The sequence below is a fragment of the Pleurodeles waltl genome, chromosome 3_1 (genome assembly GCF_031143425.1).
Source record: "Pleurodeles waltl isolate 20211129_DDA chromosome 3_1, aPleWal1.hap1.20221129, whole genome shotgun sequence".
Lineage (NCBI taxonomy): Eukaryota > Metazoa > Chordata > Amphibia > Caudata > Salamandridae > Pleurodeles > Pleurodeles waltl.
In genome coordinates, this window is record NC_090440.1 from 418,603,652 (window position 1) to 418,624,283 (window position 20,632).

Below are 20,632 nucleotides of genomic sequence, written 5' to 3' on the forward strand. Positions count from 1 at the left end.
GCATGTTGCCCTGCTTGCACTGATTTTTAGTGCAGGGAGTTTCTTATGTGCTGTAAAATCATTGTGAATGGCAGCACGTGGGGCACCAGAGGGCACTGCTTTCTGTCACTCAGGTAGATATTCTACTAGAGCAGCAGCTTTCTCAACGGTCACAACCTACCATGACCGCCAGCAGTGAGAAATCTCTCCAAGAGGCATTCAAACACCCAACATTCACGCTAGGGGATCCAAATTCTTGCTCACCAACTTAACGTTGGTGAGCTGCACAAGAGAAAAAACTGTGCCATGTGGTGGTTGGTAGAGTTTTGCCGGAACACTAGGATCCAAGCAGTGGGCAAATATCAGAGAATTCTGCCAGCGGAGTGGAATTTTTTGCCCGCCCCAATACAGTCCCTTCAAACCTGGCTAAGCCAGCAGCTGAAAGATAAAACGATAAATATTGTTTTATCTTTCAGCTCCTGGCTTAGCAAGGTTGCAGTGCTCCTTTGTCATTGCGAAGGAGCTGCCCCTGCAGATGGGGCAGTAGTACCTTGATGTGAAAGGTGGATGCACACTCTGCAGTCACAATCAATTGAAAACAGGGAGGCTCTTGGTGGATGAGCGTGACTGTTCTCTGGGGTACAAAAATCAAAGAAACTACAGCGACTTTACAATATCTTGCAAGGAGATCGACATACAGCAGGTGAAACTTTCTACAGAGGCATGGAGAGAACTTTAAGGGCCAGATGTATCAAAGACCCATTTTGCATTTGTTAATTCGCAAATTTTAGGAAATCACTATTTGAGAAATGCAAAATGGGATGTAAGAAAATAGCAAATCCTTAATAGCGATTTCTTAAAATTCGTAATCGCCATTAGGGACTCGCTATTAGAGAATTTGACTCAATTTATCCCGATGGGCCTCAAGGCCCATAGATGCGAATGGTTTTGCATTTCCTAATCTGCGAATTCCTGTTAAGAATTCGCAATTTAGGTAATGCAAATCCAAGTGTGCTGGGGGCCTAAGGCCCCCTTTGATGCCCACCCTCCCCCAAGTACTTGTGCACATATAAAGTGCACAAGTGCCCTGGGGGCATGTGTGAGCTACATGGCACTTTCAAAAATGCATTTTTAATCTATTTTTAAAAATTGCACATGGTTACAACCAAATCTGAATTTGTGGTAATTGCATTTCCTAAATGCCAAGTTCGCATTTAAGAAATGCAAAATACATGTGCATAGGTCATCGCAAATAGGTATTCCCTATTTGCGATTACCTATTTGGGGAATCGCTATTTTAGCGATTCATTAAATTGCACTGCAAATGCCTTTCATAAATCCTGAAAGGCTATTTTGCACTCACAAACGGTGGAATTTTGCGATACGCACCATTTGCGAAGGCAGACTTTTTTTATATATCTGGCCCTAAGTCCCAACAGACTGTAAATCGTGTTAAATGATATTGATGACTCAGTTTATCGAATATGTATAATGGTTTAATGAATTTAAATGACAAGAAAATTATTAATGTGATATGTAAATTCCGGAATGATCTTTAATTAGGGTATTGTTCTAAAATGTTTATATGGCATAATAAACTGAAATAACATATTAATAAATTAAACAGTATATACTGCACTTGAACTGTGAGAGGTCAAACAATTGTGCACTGATTCAAAATGCAAATATCCTTGGTCTCAGCTTTGTAATTCAATTTTTAAAACGAATATTTAAATAGCTATTTACCCCACCCATCAGCATGTCTAAGCGCTTTAAATAAGAAGTATCACCATAGACCAATGTATTGCTTCTCAATTTACCAACCTTGTGCAGGATGAAAGGCTGTCACTATGGCTGTGATTAGAAACCATGACCTGTTCCTTACCAAGTTGAGGAGAGCATTCAGCCACGTTTGTTGATTCAATACTCTATGAACTGTTGCAGTTGAACAGTAAACGTGTTTAATAATTAAAGGATGTGAACTTGATTATTTTAAGGGCCTAACATGTTTGGAAAGTAGGACTACAAAAGTTATTCTAACGAAATCGTATATTAAAAATTGGCTTCTGTTGAAATGCAAGCCTATTATGCCTATTAAGGACTACAATTGTGTCCATATATTTTAACAAGCTATGCATATTCGTTTTTCTTTAGGGCTAAACATATAAATACGACTTCGGCTCTGGATACCACTAAATTTCTTGCAAAGGAAACCGAGTACATGCCTTGGCAGGCTACTCTGAACAGCTTAAGTTATTTCACCCTGATGTTTGACCGCAATTCTTCTGTTTTTATTCCAATGACGGTAGGATCCATATTCTCCTACTGTTATTCAACTTTTTGTGAAAATATTACCTTGCACCAAATAATCAGAAATGGGTATGTGAAAGCACTGGGGCTTGCATTGATTATTAACTTTGGGAATTTTTCAAAACGTTGTCAAATCATGAAAGCACTCCTGCAGGTGGTTGGATATGGGTTCATGCGGGATAAAGAAGCTGCCTCCCTTGTCTGCCAGTATGGAAACTGAACACTCAGATGCTGGCATCTGGCGTGGACTTTAGGTTTGTGACTCTGTCCTAAACAGAGGAACATCACAGGAGTGCAGCACGTTGAATTAGTATAGCAGTCTCACACCATAGAGAACATGATTAATTTGTTGACTTTCTGACATTACATTTTTTCTGAATTTCGTGCAAAATAAACCCAGTTTCTCCTAAATCCAAGGATAAAAACAAATCAGTCAGTCTTCTTTGCGATAGAAACACTGTCTACTTTATATGCAAGCTCTGTAGGCTCAATCAACGTTTTATATTTGCTTTTTTTGAGGAGCAGATGAAGCCCAGTTTCCTGGGGATGCATTTAAACATGGATGTTATTTTGGTAGCAGCAAGGGTTGCGGGTGCGACCCCTGATCTTCAGCGTATGATCCTGAGACCCCTGATATTTATGACAATAAGCAGAACATATCTGGTTATCGCCCCGCAGTACAGAAACAGAGCAAGAATCTGTTATTACCTGTGACCTACTCATGTTAGGGGGCGGGGACTGCCGTTTACACAGTGAGCTGTTTCCAGGACGTCTACTGAGCGGGAACAACGTCCGATTCGTTTCACACACATAGCTTGTCTGCTCTTGTCATACCGAAGCCGAGACCCTGGCACGAGACCTGTGCAGCTCACACCCTTGTCTGCCTTCTTAGGCGCCATAAACGCAGTCTCCAGTAGTGCCTCCTGCCTCAATCCTAGTCTTGGATTTTAGGCTGATGGGTTTGCCAGTCCAAGACTAGGAATATGAGCGAGTGGCTTGAACAGAAACACAGGAGAATGAAAGAAAGGCACAAAGTAGCATAGTAGAAGGTAAACAGCCAGTGTGTCTTTAAAAGTATTAGTGTGTTCGAAGTTACGACATACCGCAAGGAACGTGCAGATCGGGGTTTTATCGCACCATTTCACGAGTGGCATGAATAATTACGAAGTTTGCGTTTACCAAGCTGTTGTAAGGTTGCGTCAGCTTCTGCTGAGACATAGTTGTGGAAAAGCGTTATGATGCTTTAGGTTGGGTGAACCATCACATTAACAGGAACAACACAGCTAAGAATCTAGCTTGGCTCCAAGAGTCCATGCACAATTCAGGCATGCAAATGATTGGCATGTAAATCATGCAACGCACATTTAAAAATGACAAACACTAAAAAATGTGCATCTTTGCATCTTTTATTTGCAGAAGTGTTTGACCTTAGTAGTTCATCTATAATAATACATTGTGAGCCGTGTATTGAATGTAATCGTTTTTAGGCCTCCGCCCTGTGTACAACGCCATTAGTGAACTAAGAAGTGAGTCCTGTGTCATGTACTACCAATATGTGATTTCGAATCTTATTAGGTATGGACCAACATTATAACCTGTTGAACCAAACAGAATAGAGTCTTTTGCAGGGCGTACATACTGAACTCTTAATGTTCAAGGTATTCTCATATGTGATAATAAGGAAAAAGGAGACTTGAGGCTCAGTGAATGGAAATATTCGCTAGCGTCACACACTTTGACCAAGCGAGGAAATCGGGATTAAGCAAAGGGTTCTTAGTTTCACACTGTGCAAATCACTCACTAGATGGGTATCTATTTCTCTTGGTTTACGTTAAATGTTAATGCTTGTGCATGATGAGAGGGTGTAGGTGGTAGGCAGAAGCCATATAAAAGTTCAGTTCACTTTGGGATTGAGGGTGCAAGAGGCCCTTGATCTCAGCCACAACCAGGTATGTGGGCGAAACCATCAATTGCTCACCACTTCTACTACTCACTGCATGCAAATTGCATTTTACTCCCAACTAAAGATACAATTGAATGGGTGACAGTTCTGAGGACATGAAGATTGCAAAACAGAGTTACATACTGTATATTTTTGAGTGAGTTATATAATGATGGCTCAGAAAACATGTACTGTTAGCACCAGGTCTATTTCATATTAGTAGCAGCCACTTTGACACATTGCATGCCAGTGCTACTAGGTGTGAATAACTTAAGTCCCTGAAGTCAGATACAAGTTCAAAGTTCTGCTTTGACCAGTGGCATGACATAGCTCCCTGCAGCCCCCACGTTCCGGGTCGGCCCTGGAGTGTCAGGGAGCCCCCTAAGCACAGTACCCTGGCCTAAGAGCCCCTGAGTGAGTTGGGAGGAGGACCCCTCCTTGTACTTTGCAGTGGGGTCCCTTAAAGTTTTGTTATGCTCCTGGCTTTGACCTTGCCATCTACTTCACTTTAATAAACTGAAGCACAATGCTGTCCCACTCTGTCCTTTCAAATATTAACCATATCTGCTTAGATTTATAAGAGGGCAGTTGGTTGAAATCTTATTTAACCAGGGGCCAGTTGTATCAAACTCACATTTTGTATTCCCTAAATTGTGAATTTTAAGAAATCGTTATTTAGATAATGAAAAATGCTATGTAACAAAATAGTGAATCCCTAACAGCGATTTCTTAAAATTCGCAATCGCTATTAGGGAATTGCTATTAGGGATTGTGACTTCAGTCTTTCCTATGGACCTGAAGGCCCATAGGTGCGAATGGTTTAGAAATTCCTAATTTGTGATTTCCTTGTAGGAAGTTGCAAATTTGTAAATGCAAAACCAAGGGTGCTGAGGGCCTGAGGCCCTCTTTGATGCACCCCCTCAAAAAACTATACACATGTAAAGCTTACACATGCCTTAGTGTGCGCTACAGGGCACTTTAAAAAATTCATTTTTAATGCATTTAAAAAATAACATGCACATGGTTGGCGGTAATGGCATTTCCTAAATGCCTACTTCGCATTCAGGAAATGCTTGTTACATTTGGATAGGGAACTGCAAATAGGTATTCCCTATTTGCGATTTCCTATTTAGGGAATTGCAAATTGCGATTCCCTATTTGAAGTCGTAATTTTAGGGAATCACAAAAAATTCGGATTCCCTAAATAGGGACTGCAATGCCTTTCATATATTGTGAACGATTTTTTGCATTTGCAAATGGTGGAATTTACTCATTCGCACCGTTCGCAAATCCAAAAACCTTTCTTCCATCTGGCCCCATATCTCTGCATAGAAATGCAATGATGAATAATGAAATTAACACACGTGTTTTCATTGGTTAACGCTAGATTACAGCTCATGCGTAACAGGTAATACCATTTCTCAAGGTTCGACATAAATGCAACGTTATGTGATGTCTTTGGTAATTCAAACACTGTACTTATTTGAATACATTGTTGCCCAGCATAGTCTCAGTATTAACGTATGCCTGAATTATAGCTCTTTAGTTAATGTTGTAATAAGGTGACACATTCTTTCAATGGACAAGGTACACTGGTAATTGGCAGTGGTTTTCGGCGGTGACAGTGGCCATGTTTCTAGTTTGTCCTCTTGTCTCATGCATTTTCAGTTAGTATGCCAGTGCACATCTCAATGCAGACCCTTTAAAAGATATCTGATGCCATCATCCCACTTAAACCATACAAATAATAATAAGTATTGTCTAAGTACTAACAACACATGTTGGAAAAGTTTAAGGTGAATGCGGTATTTATGTGTTTGGGGGTTTTAATTTGTCCCTGCTACATTAAGATGTTTTAATCGTAATTTCCATCTGACTAGTGATGTCTCTTGCTATGATTTCAGCTTGGTGAAAGATCACATGGATGTCACCTCAAAAGACATGATCGGGTCAATAGTCATTTGCCATCACTTCTTGTAATGTCATTGAGGGGTGAAGTGCACATTGTCACTTCCCTATTCCTGGCATTTTCGTCAGTGGACGTCCATGACATTAATTAGTCTCCTCAAGTATCTCTTCCAAGATCTTCACAATATTTAGGGATGAAATACATTGGTATTGTGGGTGTTACATGATTATGCATGGTAGGTGATAGGTGTGTTAAAAGTACTAGCCCCAAACAATGGGCAGACTCTAGGTAATTACTGTAGAATATTCCTAAAACCTCACACTGAGACGATATGGCAACACCAAGCTTCCCACAAACTCTCTTAACTAATAGCACTTACAGCAAAAAAATCATAAAATCCTGACACGTGCAGGAAAACACATAAAAAATCGAGGGGCACACTGACGTCCCATGAAACACCACCCACCAGACTCATAAATTAATTGAAAAATAACACCCGCATCCACCTTCATACTCCTACAGGCCTCCAGACTCCCCACACACCACAAGAATATATAAAAAATGCGTAAGAAAATCTAGCGTACCCTATGGCTATAAGAACCCTCATAAACACACACAGACAACAGCTCCCTTTCCACTGCACAATTTCAAAATTCAGAGACAAAAAATTAAGGGCACCCAGAGACTTCTGAAATCCCCATAACAATAGAACCTTTGCAAAAATGCTTCAAAAATTAGGACCAGTCTGGCGTATCCCCAAACCTCACATGGCCCCCAACAGATGTCTATTCACATTTTCTCATTTTTAATTTTACGCATGTGGAATGCCTTCCTATGCAAGTAATTGGAACCTAGCTAAGGTTTTCGACCAGTACTCATGGAAAGCTGAAACTTCAAAACTTTTGTAAATTATAAAAATTCCAAATCTTCAATCAAATGTTGCTTTCAAAACCTTTCAAAAAATTGTACCCAGGGATAGGAAATTGGTAAACTCTTTGAACACTAAGGGACAGACTTAAGAAAAGTGGCACTGCACCCAGTGCAGCACCACTTCTTGTGCCCCTTAGCACCCCACTACCACAACCATGTGTGCCCCCTATTTAAAATACGGCGCACCATGGCGCAGGGTAGGGGGTAGTAGCGTCAGAGGTTTTGACATTTTGACGTTTGGCGTTAACCCGGAACATTACATTGGGGCATATTATAAATAATGGTTTGCCACCTTTTAACGCGTGCTCTGAACAAACGTTGAAAATGCTGAAAAAATGATGCAAAGAAATCTTTTAGATGTCTTTGCGCCCTTTTTAGGCCCTCCTAAAGGGGGAACGCTCCCCTTGCATACATCATGCCTAGCGCAGGCATAATGTGGCACAAGGGGTTACAAAGTGGCGCAATGCATGCATTGCGCCACTTTATAAATCTGACGCAGAACTTTTGCCATAATATCGCCACATTAGGGTAAAAAAAAATGACGCTAATGTGGCGATATTATGGCGCAAGGGGCTCTTAAATCTGCCCCTAAGTGCAACAGACTCTTCCCTCTGCAATTCTTTCAAACTTTAGGTAGAAACATTTTTATGTAAAAGTCTCTCTGATTTGTAATTTGAAAAAAAGCTATGTATTTTAAATTAGCACAAAAATATTCCAAGTTTGCAGAAAATGAAAAAGCTGCATGAAACTTGTTCTGCTACTTTTATGTTGCACGGTAATGCTAGCGCTTATCAGATTTCAGCGGGAAAAAGTTTCTGTTGTTGTAGCCATATGGAAGAGGGAAATACATATATAATTTTAATAATAAAAGGTTCTCACCAGTTCAGTCAGTCTGAAAATAAACTTGCTACTCAGGTAAATGCAGAGGAAAAACTTTGGGTCAACTGAAAAAAACATGAACATTTTAAACTTCACAAAGGGCTGTATTGGGAACCGTGCAAACCTTTGTTGTTCTAAAATAAAAACCTTTGAACACCCATAGTTCTAAGGCGAGGTGATGATGGATGTTCAACAAACGTAGAGCTCACAGGGTCCTGAGCTCAAATATTTCTACTATAAGAAGGCTTATGAATGTGGTTTTTAAAATGCTTTTAGCGTTTTGTGCCTTTCACACACAGATACAATCAACAATAAAAACAATATTATAGGATGTTTCAAACACAAAACCTATAAATATGTGTCTATACTAAAAGAAAAGTGAGTGAAACCATATAAAATGTAAATGTATATTACAGACGTTTTATTGGATATCAAACTGCCTGCAGTCAGTCTCCAAGGGTCTACCTCAGTGAAAGAGCTCTGTTGGGTTTCATAAATTCACCCTTGGCAATTTGCAGAAGTCTTGACCAGCACTGAAGTAATATTAATGTAAAAACACTGCACACAAAAAATCCCAAACTAATTAAAAAATTTAGAGTTCATTTTAATAAATATAATAACTTCAATACAATAAAAAATCCAATCAGGCGAACTCAATTATGAATTTTTAAAATTTTAAGTGAAAATAGTGCTAAAAAGGATAAATCTCCACCCATGGTTATCTGGCTGTTTAGAACAGGGACTCAACCAAAGTTCAGGCCGACCGTGATGGAGCATGGGTCAGGCACAGGCACCAGGTTGGTCCAGTTGAAAAGTTTACTTTCTCAAACTGCAAGTCTATGCAAGGAGTCTCAGCTGGAGCTGCAAGAAAATCATTGTCAGTACGAGGAGCGGGTTGTCACTGAAGATTCGCATTGGCAGTAGCCATGTGCGGTCGCTTTTTGGCACAAAGAGCAGATCACCGTTGGAACTTCACATTGGCAGCAGACACAGCAGTTATTGCTGAGGCAACAAGCCTGCCCATGGCTGGGAAGAACTCCAACCTTCTCGATTTTCACCTCTAATTTGGGTTTGAAGCAGGAAGAGTACACTCTGATACCAGTCAAGGATCGGGGGGCTTTAAAGGATCAGGACTAACCTCAGCAGAGGCGACCAACAGGACACAGGAAGGTCAAGGTGGTGCTGGTCGGCTGTGCAGTTGCAGGGAAGGCCTCTGCATGCTTGTTGTATTCCTGTAGCTCAAAGAGGAGGTCAGTCAACTGACTCCTGAAGTCTATTCTGGGGCTCCTGGGTTCAAAGCAAGCAGGCCCAGTCTTTCTTCCTCAGATAGCATGGCAATTCTCCTTCTGGATCTGACTTCCACAGGTCCAAGAGTGTTCTGATTTTATTAAACTTTTTTTTATTGATTTTCATATTATTCCATCATCCACATTAGTTACATCGTCATCACAATTCTGTGATATGTAGTGTTACGACTCAATTAAAGACATATATACTGAGAATCTGGAGTGTAGGTCAAATGGAAGTCCTGCAGTGAACAGTTTAACTGTGAGAAAAACAAAACTTGAAGATAAACATTGCCCAGCTAATTGTTATAAGCATGTAGGTAAGAAAGTTAAGATAGACTGCACACCTTATCCCCAACAACTCCACTGGCCCATTGTGGGACAGCCAGAGCCCATAATTACAACACAATGCCAGAATCATAGTCCAGCCTCAAAGTAAACTGAATAACATTAATTACAAAAGTGTTCTGATGAGAAATTCTGAGAGTGCCATTCCTATACCCAGTGCCAGCCTGATAGTAGGGGTTGCCCACTTTTTCGAGTATGGGTTTAGTCTAGGGTAACAGGGCAGCTGAACCTAGGTGACAGCTGCATTTGTGAGTCACAGGGCAGACAGCCTTAGAAGTCAGGAAGTGGGTAGGCACAGCCCTCAGGCTATGCTTTGAAGCATGGGAAGGGCGGAGTTCTGTTCAGGAGACGGATACCATGCACCATACATAAGGCTCTTTTATCCCCATGTCTGGAACGAATTTACAACCCACTACAGGAGAACCATTCACAGTTACATGACCCTGGACTCTGGCAGAAAGGTACATTTGGCTTCAGCAGAAAAATCTAAATTTTCTAAAAGTGGCTGTTGTGAATGGGCCTTTCTGCAGGGTAATCCCCAGACTTTTTTCCTTCCTCCTCCTCAATTTCTGACCATGTTTGTGTTGGCTTTAGGACACTGTGCACGTTATCACTGCTAACCAGTGCTAAAGTTCAGGTGCTCTGTTCTAAACATGGTAACATTGGCTTATCCACAATCGGCATATTTAATTTTCTTGTACGTCCCTAGTAAAGTGCATAATATGTGCCTATGGCCTGTAAATTAAATGCCACTTCGGGGCCTGCAGCACTGATTGTGCCACACACTACAGTAGCCCTTTGTTAGGGAGACCAGATGCTCGGGGTCTGCGCACGTTCCCAACATGGCCACCACTAGACAGCTCCAAGACTCTGATAGATAAATCACAGAGACTGAGAGATTCCAAGCGGGGAAAAGGGGATTAGGATGGGAACAGCTGGGAAGGAGACCTGTAGGAAACAAAAGGTTAAAACACACAATATCAAGATTATATCACATTGACATTTACTAGACTATGGGGGTTATTCCAACTTTGGAGGAGGTGGTAATCCGTCCCAAATGTGACGGATTTACCACCAGCCGTATTACGAGTTCCATAGGATATAATGGACTCGTAATACGGCTGGTGGTATATCCGTCACTTTACCGTCACTTTTGGGACGGATTACCACTTCCTCCAAAGTTGGAATAACCCCCTATGATTCTAAGCATTGTCATACTGTAACCATGGATAACTTAAGAAAGGACTAATAACTAGGCCTCAAGACGTCTGGTTACCTGGGAAGGAATCAAGAATGATTAACACAACTTCTCAATGAACCTTTTCATGAAAATGTTACACATTGACTAGGAATATAAGAACCTTCTAGAATTATGTTTTCAAAATCAAACATGGTCTTTTTGCATGAGGACAAAAAAATAATCTGAACGTTTCCTGGAACACAATAGGAGTTGTATTAAGGACTTATTATGCACATATAATGTAACATCTAGAATTTTAACACTTAGGGGGTCATTCTGACCCTGGTGGCCGGTGACCGCCAGGGTCACCGACCACGGGAGCATCGCCAACAGGCTGGCGGTGCTCCCGAGGGCATTCTGACCGCGGTCAGAAAGGGTAAACCGGCGGTCTCCCACCGGTTTACCGCTGCCCCATTGAATCCTCCATGGCGGCGGAGCGCGCTCCGTCGCCATGGGGATTCAGACACCCCCTACCGCCATCCTGTTCATGGCGGGAAACCCGCCATGAACAGGATGGCGGTAGGGGGTGCCGCGGGGCCCCTGGGGGCCCCTGCAGTGCCCATGCCAATGGCATGGGCACTGCAGGGGCCCCCGTAAGAGGGCCCCGCAAAGTATTTCAGTGTCTGCTTTGCAGACACTGAAATACGCGACGGGTGCAACTGCACCCGTCGCACCCCTGCAACTACGCCGGCTCAATTCTGAGCCGGCGTCCTCGTTGCAGGGGCATTTCTGCTGGGCCGGCGGGCGCTCTTTAGGAGAGCCCCCGCCGGCCCAGCGGAAATGTTTAAATGGCCGCCGCGGTCTTTTGACCGCGGTGCGGTCATTTCACGGCGGTACCTTGGCGGACGGCCTCCGCCGTCCGCCAAGGTTAAAATCACCCCCTTAGTTTTAAATGCAGAAAAATTAATTGCGCACACTGCTGATTTCAACAAGTCTTGCCGATTCAAATGCCACCATGTAAATGCCAAGAAATGGTCGTGCACAATGATTATCAAAGTTTTAATTGCAAGGAATGAATCGCGCGCCTTGCGGATTCGACTGCCACCATGTAAATGCCAAGAAATGGTCGTGCACAATAATTATCAAGAATTAAATGTACGGAATGAATCGCACGTCTTGCCAATTCGAGTGTCACCATGTAAATGCCAAGAAATGCTTGCGCACAATGCGTATCAAGAGTTAAGTACAAGGAAATGAATTGCACGTCTTGCCGATTCGAACACCACCATGCAAATGCCAAGAAATGGTTGCGCACAATGAGTATCAAGAGTTAAATGCAAGGAATTGAATCGCGCGTCTTGCCGATTCGAACGCCACCATGTAACTGTCAAGAAATGGTAGTGCACAATGAGTATCAAGAGTTAAACACAAGGAATAAATTGCGCGTCTTGCCGATTCGAATGCCACCATGTAACTGCCAAGAAATGGTAGCGCACAATGATTATCAAGAGTTAAACACAAGGAATGAATCGCGCGTCTTAACGATTCGAATGCCACCATGTAACTGCCAAGAAATGGTAGCGCACAATGAGTATCAAGAGTTAAACACGAGGAATGAATTGCGTGTCTTGCCGATTCGAATGCCAATATGCAAATGTCTAGAAACGGTCGCTCACACAGTTGCCGACCCGAATCTCAAAAGTTAAATGCCAAAAATGAATTGCGCGTCTTGCCGATTCGAATATCAACATGTAAATGCCAGAAACCAAGAGCACATTCACACGCACAAGGAAACATCTCCCAATATGAAAATTAGGCCCAAGAACTCGAATGCCTTTGAAAACAGGATCGGGGGCCCAGCCCGACCTCCATCTTACCGCCCTGATCAAGGATCACCAATACAACGAAGGGCAAGGCCTGGAAGATCAAAGTAGGCCTCCGGAACAGGAGCTCAGGAAATTGCTGCTGCTCTGCACCAGGACCTCTGAATAGTAAGCACATGGGGCTGGGCTGGCTCCTTTATATAGAGTCTGACCCAGCCCACAAACCACACCCAGTCATGCTGCAGAGAAAGCATCTACAAGGCCCTGGAAAGGGACCACACCCTGACACACTCTGAAAGCCTGCAGCAATACATTGCAAATGAACAGTATTTACAAGCACCTTGAATATAAGTCTTCAGGACTAAACTCTGCAATGCAAAAGGTTAAACGACAGCATAGCAACATAATGCATGAATTACGTTATTTCATAAGTGTTGGGTTTTTGCATTCCAGTCGCCCATAGAGCGCGCACTGCCATGATGTTGACACCCTTGAAAAATGTCTCAGGCCTGCCACTGCAGAACTTGTGTGTGCAGTTTTGAACTGCCATTTCGACCTAGCAAGTGCACCCACTTACCACACCCAAACCTTGCTTTTTATTACAAATAAGTCACCCCTAAGGTAGGCCCTAGTTAGGGCAGGGTGCAGTGTATTTACAACATTGGACATGTGCTTTTAATTTGAACATGTTCTGGTAGTGGAAACTATTCAATTCATTTTTTACTACTGCAAAGCCTGTCTCTCCCATAGGGTAACATTGAGGTTACCTTGAACCTTTAAGTGTAACTTCCAATCAGGAAAAGATAGAAATTTGGAGTTGGTGTCTTTGGACTCACAATTTAAAATCACAACTTATGGTGAAGTCATGCTTTAAATTGTAAGACTGAAAATGCCACTTTTAGAAGGCTTGTATTTTCTTACTTTGACCATTCTGTGCTTCTGCCTGTCTCTGAATACACGTCTCGGGTAGATGACAGCTGGACTTTGTACCTTCCCTCTAGACAGTCACACACAAAGGAAGCTTGGGTGTGACACCAACAGGCTGATGGGTCTTTCTTGCCTAGTTGGGAGGGAGGAACTGACACACCTGAATAGGGCTATGCCTCTCCCCACACAGAGGGCTACATAGCCACCTGTAAAGTGTCTGGAGCCAGGGAAGGAAGGACAGGGACCTTGTGCACTTCAAAGACCTCTATTTGAAGTCTCTCCCACTTCAGAAGCTCAACTGGGGATAACTACTGGACCCCCAAACCCTACCAAATCAGAACTCTACTGGAAACAAGGGTGTTCTGCCAAGAAGAATAACTGCTGTGCTGCCAGGAGGGGCTGTCACTCTGCTAACTGTATTGCTGTGTTGGCCTACTACTTACTGTGTGCTGTAGGAGGGACTGCCACTTTGCTAACTGCTTTGCTGTGTTGGCCCGCTGCCTGCTGTTACCTGTCTGGACTGAGAAGGACTGGGACAGTTCTCTCATCCCTGAACCCAAGTTCTTAAAGAGATTGCTGGCTTGCCCCCTGTTCTCCTGTATTCTCAGGGACATCCAAGACTGCCTGCAACTCTCTTGGTCTTGTGGACTCTGTGAGTCATATCCTTGCCTGAGGTTCCCCCTCCAGTCTTGTGCCTCAGAAGTGGATTTTGCAGCTGTTTTTGTGCAACGACCAACGTTTCCTCACCACTGCACCGGTCAGAACCGACACATCACCCTTCAACGCAGAGGCTGCTTCATGACATCGGATTCACAGCCTGCGCGGCCTGTCAATGCTCTGCATGACCTGACAATGAAGCAATGCATTCAACTCAATGGAGCCTGATTTCATATTGACACATTGTGAATACATTTGCTCCTCAACAGCGATGCTTGCTCCAACCAAGGTACTGTCTCAACGGACCCTGGGTGGGATTTATAGCTGGGTTTCCCTCCATCATGGTGAGCCTGAACTTTGGATTTACACCAGTACGTAACGACCTCAAGTAACCTTTCGACCGCTAGTGACTTCGAAGCACTGTTTATAGTTTATTCTTTAAAAATTCATATCTCAACTTCTAGTGATTGGAATTTTGTTATTTTGGTCTTGTTTTACTCAGAAAAACTATTCTCTACTTTTTCTAAACTTGAGTGGAGTCTTTTGGTGGTGTCTTCACTCTGTTACAGGAAGTACAAATAGTTTATATATTGCCTTTTAAGTTAAACCTGACTGCTCTGTTCCAAGCTATCAGAGGGTGAGCACAGGTTAATTTAGGTTGTGTATCTGACTTACTCGGACTAGGATTGTGGTCCCTACTTGGACAAGGTGCATACTCTGCTAACTAGAGACCCAATTTCTAACAGTGGCATTTTCTGAATAATAATTTAGAATCTTTAAAGAGCATTTAAAGTCATAATTCAATTAAGTGGAAGAAGCGTTTCTCTGTCTGTTCCTAAACTGAAGATACCACTTATTAAGTGTAATAAGGTAACCAGTATTAGTGTAGCCTCTTCCAGAGTTTCATTTCAAAGGGACCAATTGTTTTAACACTTTTGCTGAGTTTCAAGATTTCTGCACCATAATGTGACTTCCTGCTTAAGCTTGGACCACCTTATCAATGTGAATTACGACCTATTCCTTTGGCCTCTTGTGAAACTTTTGCACTGAACAATTGATGGAAAGTTGTCTTTTCTGCTCGGCCACGCAGGATATATTTCCCTTTTCAGGATGCTATTTTTACTGGTAGTGTGACTGCTGTTCAGTATAGCAGTGAGTGTGTTCTGGCCATTAAATGGGTCTGTCAAAATATGTCTCAGTCCATTGATCTATTTAACTTTTCTGCAATTATGTGGTCAATGGCATAGAAACATTGTAGCAAAGGCATGGAAGTTTAATCTTATGTCTGGAGTGCAGTATGTATTTACCCACACACATGACAAAAATATATGTTTGCCAGAGTCACCACTGTGACCTGGAAAGGCTGTTTTTAAAAGCACTGCAGCGACACATGGAAAGGAAAAGTGCTTTTGCCATGTGGGAAAACCTAATTTTAGGTATTAATAAGTAACCTCTAATGTGGTGACTTGTAAGCTCATAGGGCAGAGTGCTTAATATATAAAAAAGTAGCATAGTACAAATTAGAAATACTGATCCCTCTTAGTGACTCAAAATGTAAAAGCTGATTTTACTGTATAGGTCAAATTAGTATCGCCGTTAACAGTCCTATTTAAAATGAAATCCCATAATTTTATAAAATGCACTTTGTGTTGCATGAGCCAAAACTGGCACAGAACCAGCTTTGCCATTCATGTCACATTCCAAGGCCAACTGCACTTTTATGGCTGGAGTTTACAACCATAATCTCCAGGGGATATTAGCTTGGGCTCTTAGCCCAGGAACACAAAGGTCTTGTGAACAACTGGACACTCAATAGGGATTAGCCATCTGGGAGGGGAACATGAACAGTTGGCAGAAGGATAGTCTTCACATCACCTCTTTTGACTTGTGTATGCCAATTAGAGCTGACAGGATTTGCTCCTTTTCATTCCCACGTCTCTCCTAGATATTCTGGCCTAGTGCCAGCAGGGGGAATAAAAGGGAAGGACAACTTTTCTAAATAAGTGAGTGGTTTGAGAAGACTAAGAGAACTTTCTGATTAAAAAAGGGGTTTGGGATTTAGGGCTTCTGGGATTTTTTACAGTAAAGCAAAGCGGAAGTCCTACAAAAGGAGGTGGGAATAAGACACAAAGGAAGACAGGATTGATTAAGAAAAATATTTAGCTACTGGCTAGTGCACAGGATAAGAATGGCATCTTATCTCCACCTCCTCAGACATCTGGTCCTGGCAAGACAACTAGTGGTGGATGAAACTCACTGAGTTTCACTCTGCAAAATTCTGCAGAGTTCCATGAAAACTCACGAGATTCCACAGAGTTCCACGAATGGGCAGAAATCAGCATGCGTGTTGCTGTGGCTGATTTTTAACACTGGAAAATCAGTGCAGATGGCACTGCTGCTTAAGTTGATTTTACTGCCACTCAAGTAGATTTTGTACTCGAGCACTAGCTTTCTCACCGCTAACGGTCATGACCACCCATGACAGTTCATAGTGAGAAAATGTTGCCTGGTGCCCCTCTAGTGCCTGGCAATCACACTAAGGGATGCCAATCCTTTCTTCCACCTGCTAAATTACCCACAATGAGCGGTGTGCAAGAAAAAACTCCACCATGCGGTGATTGGAGGAATTTGGCCCGAACTCAGCATTACGCTTAGTGACACAGAATGGGCAAAATTGTGCCTGCTCTGCCGGCAGAGCAGAATTTATCACCCACTTCTCAAGACAACACTCAAAGAAGGTAGTCCCTGCTGGAATAAGCAGATTGAAGCATTGCTGACTCCTGCTGGAACTCAGGGACTGGCAGGTGGTGACCTGTTGGTCTGCTCCAGGGACACAAAAAGCAAAAGCATCTTGACTCCTCAAGGGCCCAGTGGACCACTCAGGATTGGACACTGCTGGATCCTTGCTAGACGGAGAGGCCAGAAGGGCTTCAGGAGGTCTGCAGAACACGCATTCTCTGGGGAAATGCATCTACTTGTGCCATAGCTACCAGGGGTTGAACAGAGTTTCACTGATAATCAGTGTGTGGTTATTAAGGCTGAAAGCATCTTGCCTTCTAAAATTATTTGCAAATTTTCTGATAATGATGCCTCTTTTTTCGTGCTACTTTGACGATATGATCTTTCCATCCCAAGTTACTGGATGTTGTTATCCCTTTATTATTAAAGGAAATATTCTACTTCCTTCAGTTCCGTGCCTTTAAAATGGAAGTTGCTGGTGATGCCCAAAATAAATGACCATTGATTTTGTATTGTTTGTTCTCGGGCTATTTATCATGTAATATTTCTCATCTGCAAGTAGTATTAACTATTTACTTTGTTCAACTATATTTATATACTATGTGCCAAGCTTTGATCTAGTAGGAAACGGTTGGACCTGGCCCTTTTACAGGGTCATTCCCCAGACTTTTTGCTTTTGCCTCCTTATTTTTCTGACCTTTGTTGGCTGACATTTTGACTCTGAACACTTCTTCACTGCTAACCAGTGCTAAAGGGCATGTGCTCTCTCTTACAAATTTGGTATGATTGGATTATACCTGATTGGCATATTTAATTTACCTATAAGTCCCTTGTAAAGTGGTATCCCTATACCCAGGGCCTGTAAATTAAATGCTACTAGTGGGCCTGCAGCGCTGCTTGCGCCACCCACTGAAGTAGCCTGTCAAACCTATCTAAGGCCTGCTAGCACAGAGCCTGTGTGCGCAGTTTCCTGCCACAGGGACCTGGCATCTAAATTTACGTGCCAGGCCCAGAACTCCCCTTTTACTACATGTAAGTCACTGCTAAGGTACGCCCTAGCTATCCCGCTGGGCAGGGTGCCATGTATGTAGAAGGCAGGACATGTGCCATGTATGTAGAAGGCAGGACATGTGCCATGTTGCGTGGCCTGTCCTGGTACTGACAAACAGCCTAACTTGGTGTCTCAGTACTGTGAGTGCTGCCCTCCTCATAGGATTGCATTGGAAATGCCCTGCCTTATGTGTAAGGGGTATTGTCTGAGTTATGAGGGGTAGCGTAGGCATGTTTGGTATGGTTGTGACAATGGTAAGAAATGCTACTTACTGGTGTAGGTGTATTTTTTATTACTATCACAGAAATGCCACTTCTAGAAAGTGCGCATTTATCTGTGCTTATAACTTTGGTGTTTTGCAGCTTGTCTCCAATCAACGTCTGGGCAGACTGACAGTTAGGGCTTTGTGCATACTTCTCAGACAGCCTGAACACAGGGAGGGTGGAGGTGACACAGAGGTGCATCTACATATTGTAAAGCCTTCCTGGGCTGAGAGAAGGGAGGCGGGGCACACCTGCATTTGTAAAGACTGTGCCCTGGCCTCACACAATAGGGTCGTTAACCCCCCACTGATGTTTGGAGCCTGTGCTGAAAGGAGAGAGGGGGCACTCCCAGAACCAGTTGTAACTGGCTGGAACCTCCTCTCCCTACCATTGTGAAACACTGTAAAAACTGACTATAAGTACAGGGGAATTTTCCCCACAGTTTGAACATTCTTGGAACTTGAAACTGGACACAGAACACTGATGAATGGACTCACCAGGAAACCACCTTGGACTGCTGCTGTTGTGCTGACCTGTGACCTGTCTGGTCACTAGGAGGAACTGCCACCAACTGCACCCCTTGTGCTGGCCTGTAGCTGGGCCCACTAGCCCTGTGCTTCTTCTTGTTGTGGATTTCTCCCAGGGGCAGGGTGTTGTGGCCCTCGCCCCTGCCAACCCTCCTGCCACTTTGCCCCCAGCGCTTTCCAAAGGGGGCTCTTTCGTTGTTGAGGAAAAGTCACCGCCGCAGCCCAGGCTGCAGATTTGACCTGAGCGCTGAATTGGGAACCTGGGGCATAAGCGCTTTCACAACCGCTTTGTTTTTGCCCTCCGAGTCACCGCCGCAGCCCGGGTTCCTTGGCTGTTGTTAGCGCGAGGTCCGCGCTCAACTGCGTGCCCCCGGGGCACAAAGAAACTTCAGTGGAGCCGGCACACTCCTAGAAGAGCCCCCGGGGCACGGTCCACTCCTAGGAGCACCCCTAGGGCACCGGCCGCCTCCTCTCTTCCTGGGAGCGTCCCGGCGGCCGGGAACAGCTCCCAAACACTTGTGCACCGATCCCGGTGCACGCAAGTGCTCCTTCAGGCCCCCGGAGGGGTCCAGGCTCACAGGGCCACTTGCAGGACACGGATCTCTGCCCTAGGAGCGGAACGCTCATGTATTTGGGCAGCTTTCTCGTCGCACCGGCCTCGGGAAAGGAGACCTCGTCGGAGGTCCCTTCCCGGTTTTGGGCCATAACTTGTTGCTGGGCCACGCCTGGCCCCCACCCCACGGAAAGGGTGTGTGGAGGCTGAGGCAGGCCCCCACCACGAGGGAGGCCCCCCCATTTGGCGCACAGGAGCGCCGGGGCACCTGTGATCATCTCCAGGCTCTGGAAGTGCCTTCCTCCACCAGCCAACAGGTACTCTCTAGAGACTCTAGGCTCTAGGAGCCTAATATAGATGTACAGATGTCTGCTATATCCTACCTGTTTACTGGTGATACATATATGTGCTAATGTTCCTTTTCTAGGCATGTCTAGCTGATATGTATGTATATGACTTGTGGTATATTTTCTAATGTTCCTTTCATGGGTATTTAGAAGTTGTTCATGACAAGTCCATATACCTTTTACTATAATTCCTGACTACTGCTTATGTTGCAGAATCCTGAGTACTTACGTGTTCTAATGTGACAACTGCATATTCTTGCAGAATATTAGTAACTTGTGTAACCCTCTGACAACTGCTAAGGTAGCAGGGTATTACTTACGTGTAATGTTGGTCTAATTATGTTTTGTGCAATACAGATTATTTTTACATAGCTCAGTGTTGTGTTTACTTTGTGGTGTACACTTTGTGTTGTGTGTTGTGCGAACGCTTTACACATTGCCTCCAGATTAAGCCTGACTGCTTGTGCCAAGCTACCAAGGGGGTGAGCAGGGATTATCTTGGACGTGTAACTCCCAAGCCCTGACTAGAGTGGGTAGGTTCTGCCTGGCTGAGGTGCATACCCTAGCCAACCAGAAACCCCATTTCTAACAGAAACCCATTTGTGAATGTCTTAGAACATTCTCCTCTGTGATTCAATCTTCAAGATGCTTTAACATCATTTTGGAATTTATTGTACAGTTGAGATCAATTAGACTGGAAGGTTTATAAGATTTTAGCCCCTGTATAGACCCATGCATGTACAGGGGTACTGCTAAGCCAAGTGGGAGGAAAGTCTGGTATCTGTTTAAAATAATTGTGAAACCAGCTAACTTACCCTAACATGGACACCATTTTTTTTTTTTATTGCCCAAATCAATTCCCATGTGATCATGGTGGTTTATGGTGGATATCAAACTAGTATCACAGTCAAAGTAAATTTAAATGTATTTGTTGGTTTCCTGGAATAGTCACATTTTATTTTACTATTACCAACTTTACCAT

General features: G+C 43.5%; 1 protein-coding gene across 2 annotated transcripts in view; it reads left to right on the forward strand.

Moving 5' to 3' along the window:
• The window catches only part of LOC138284179 (aminopeptidase Ey-like), a 219,394-nt gene that overhangs the window by 138,231 nt on the left and 60,531 nt on the right, over positions 1–20,632 (forward strand). For both annotated transcript variants that reach the window (XM_069222676.1, XM_069222677.1), the window contains exon 14: positions 2,134–2,284. In XM_069222676.1, coding sequence (XP_069078777.1) covers positions 2,134–2,284 — 151 coding nt within the window. The remainder of the gene's footprint in view (positions 1–2,133; positions 2,285–20,632) is intronic.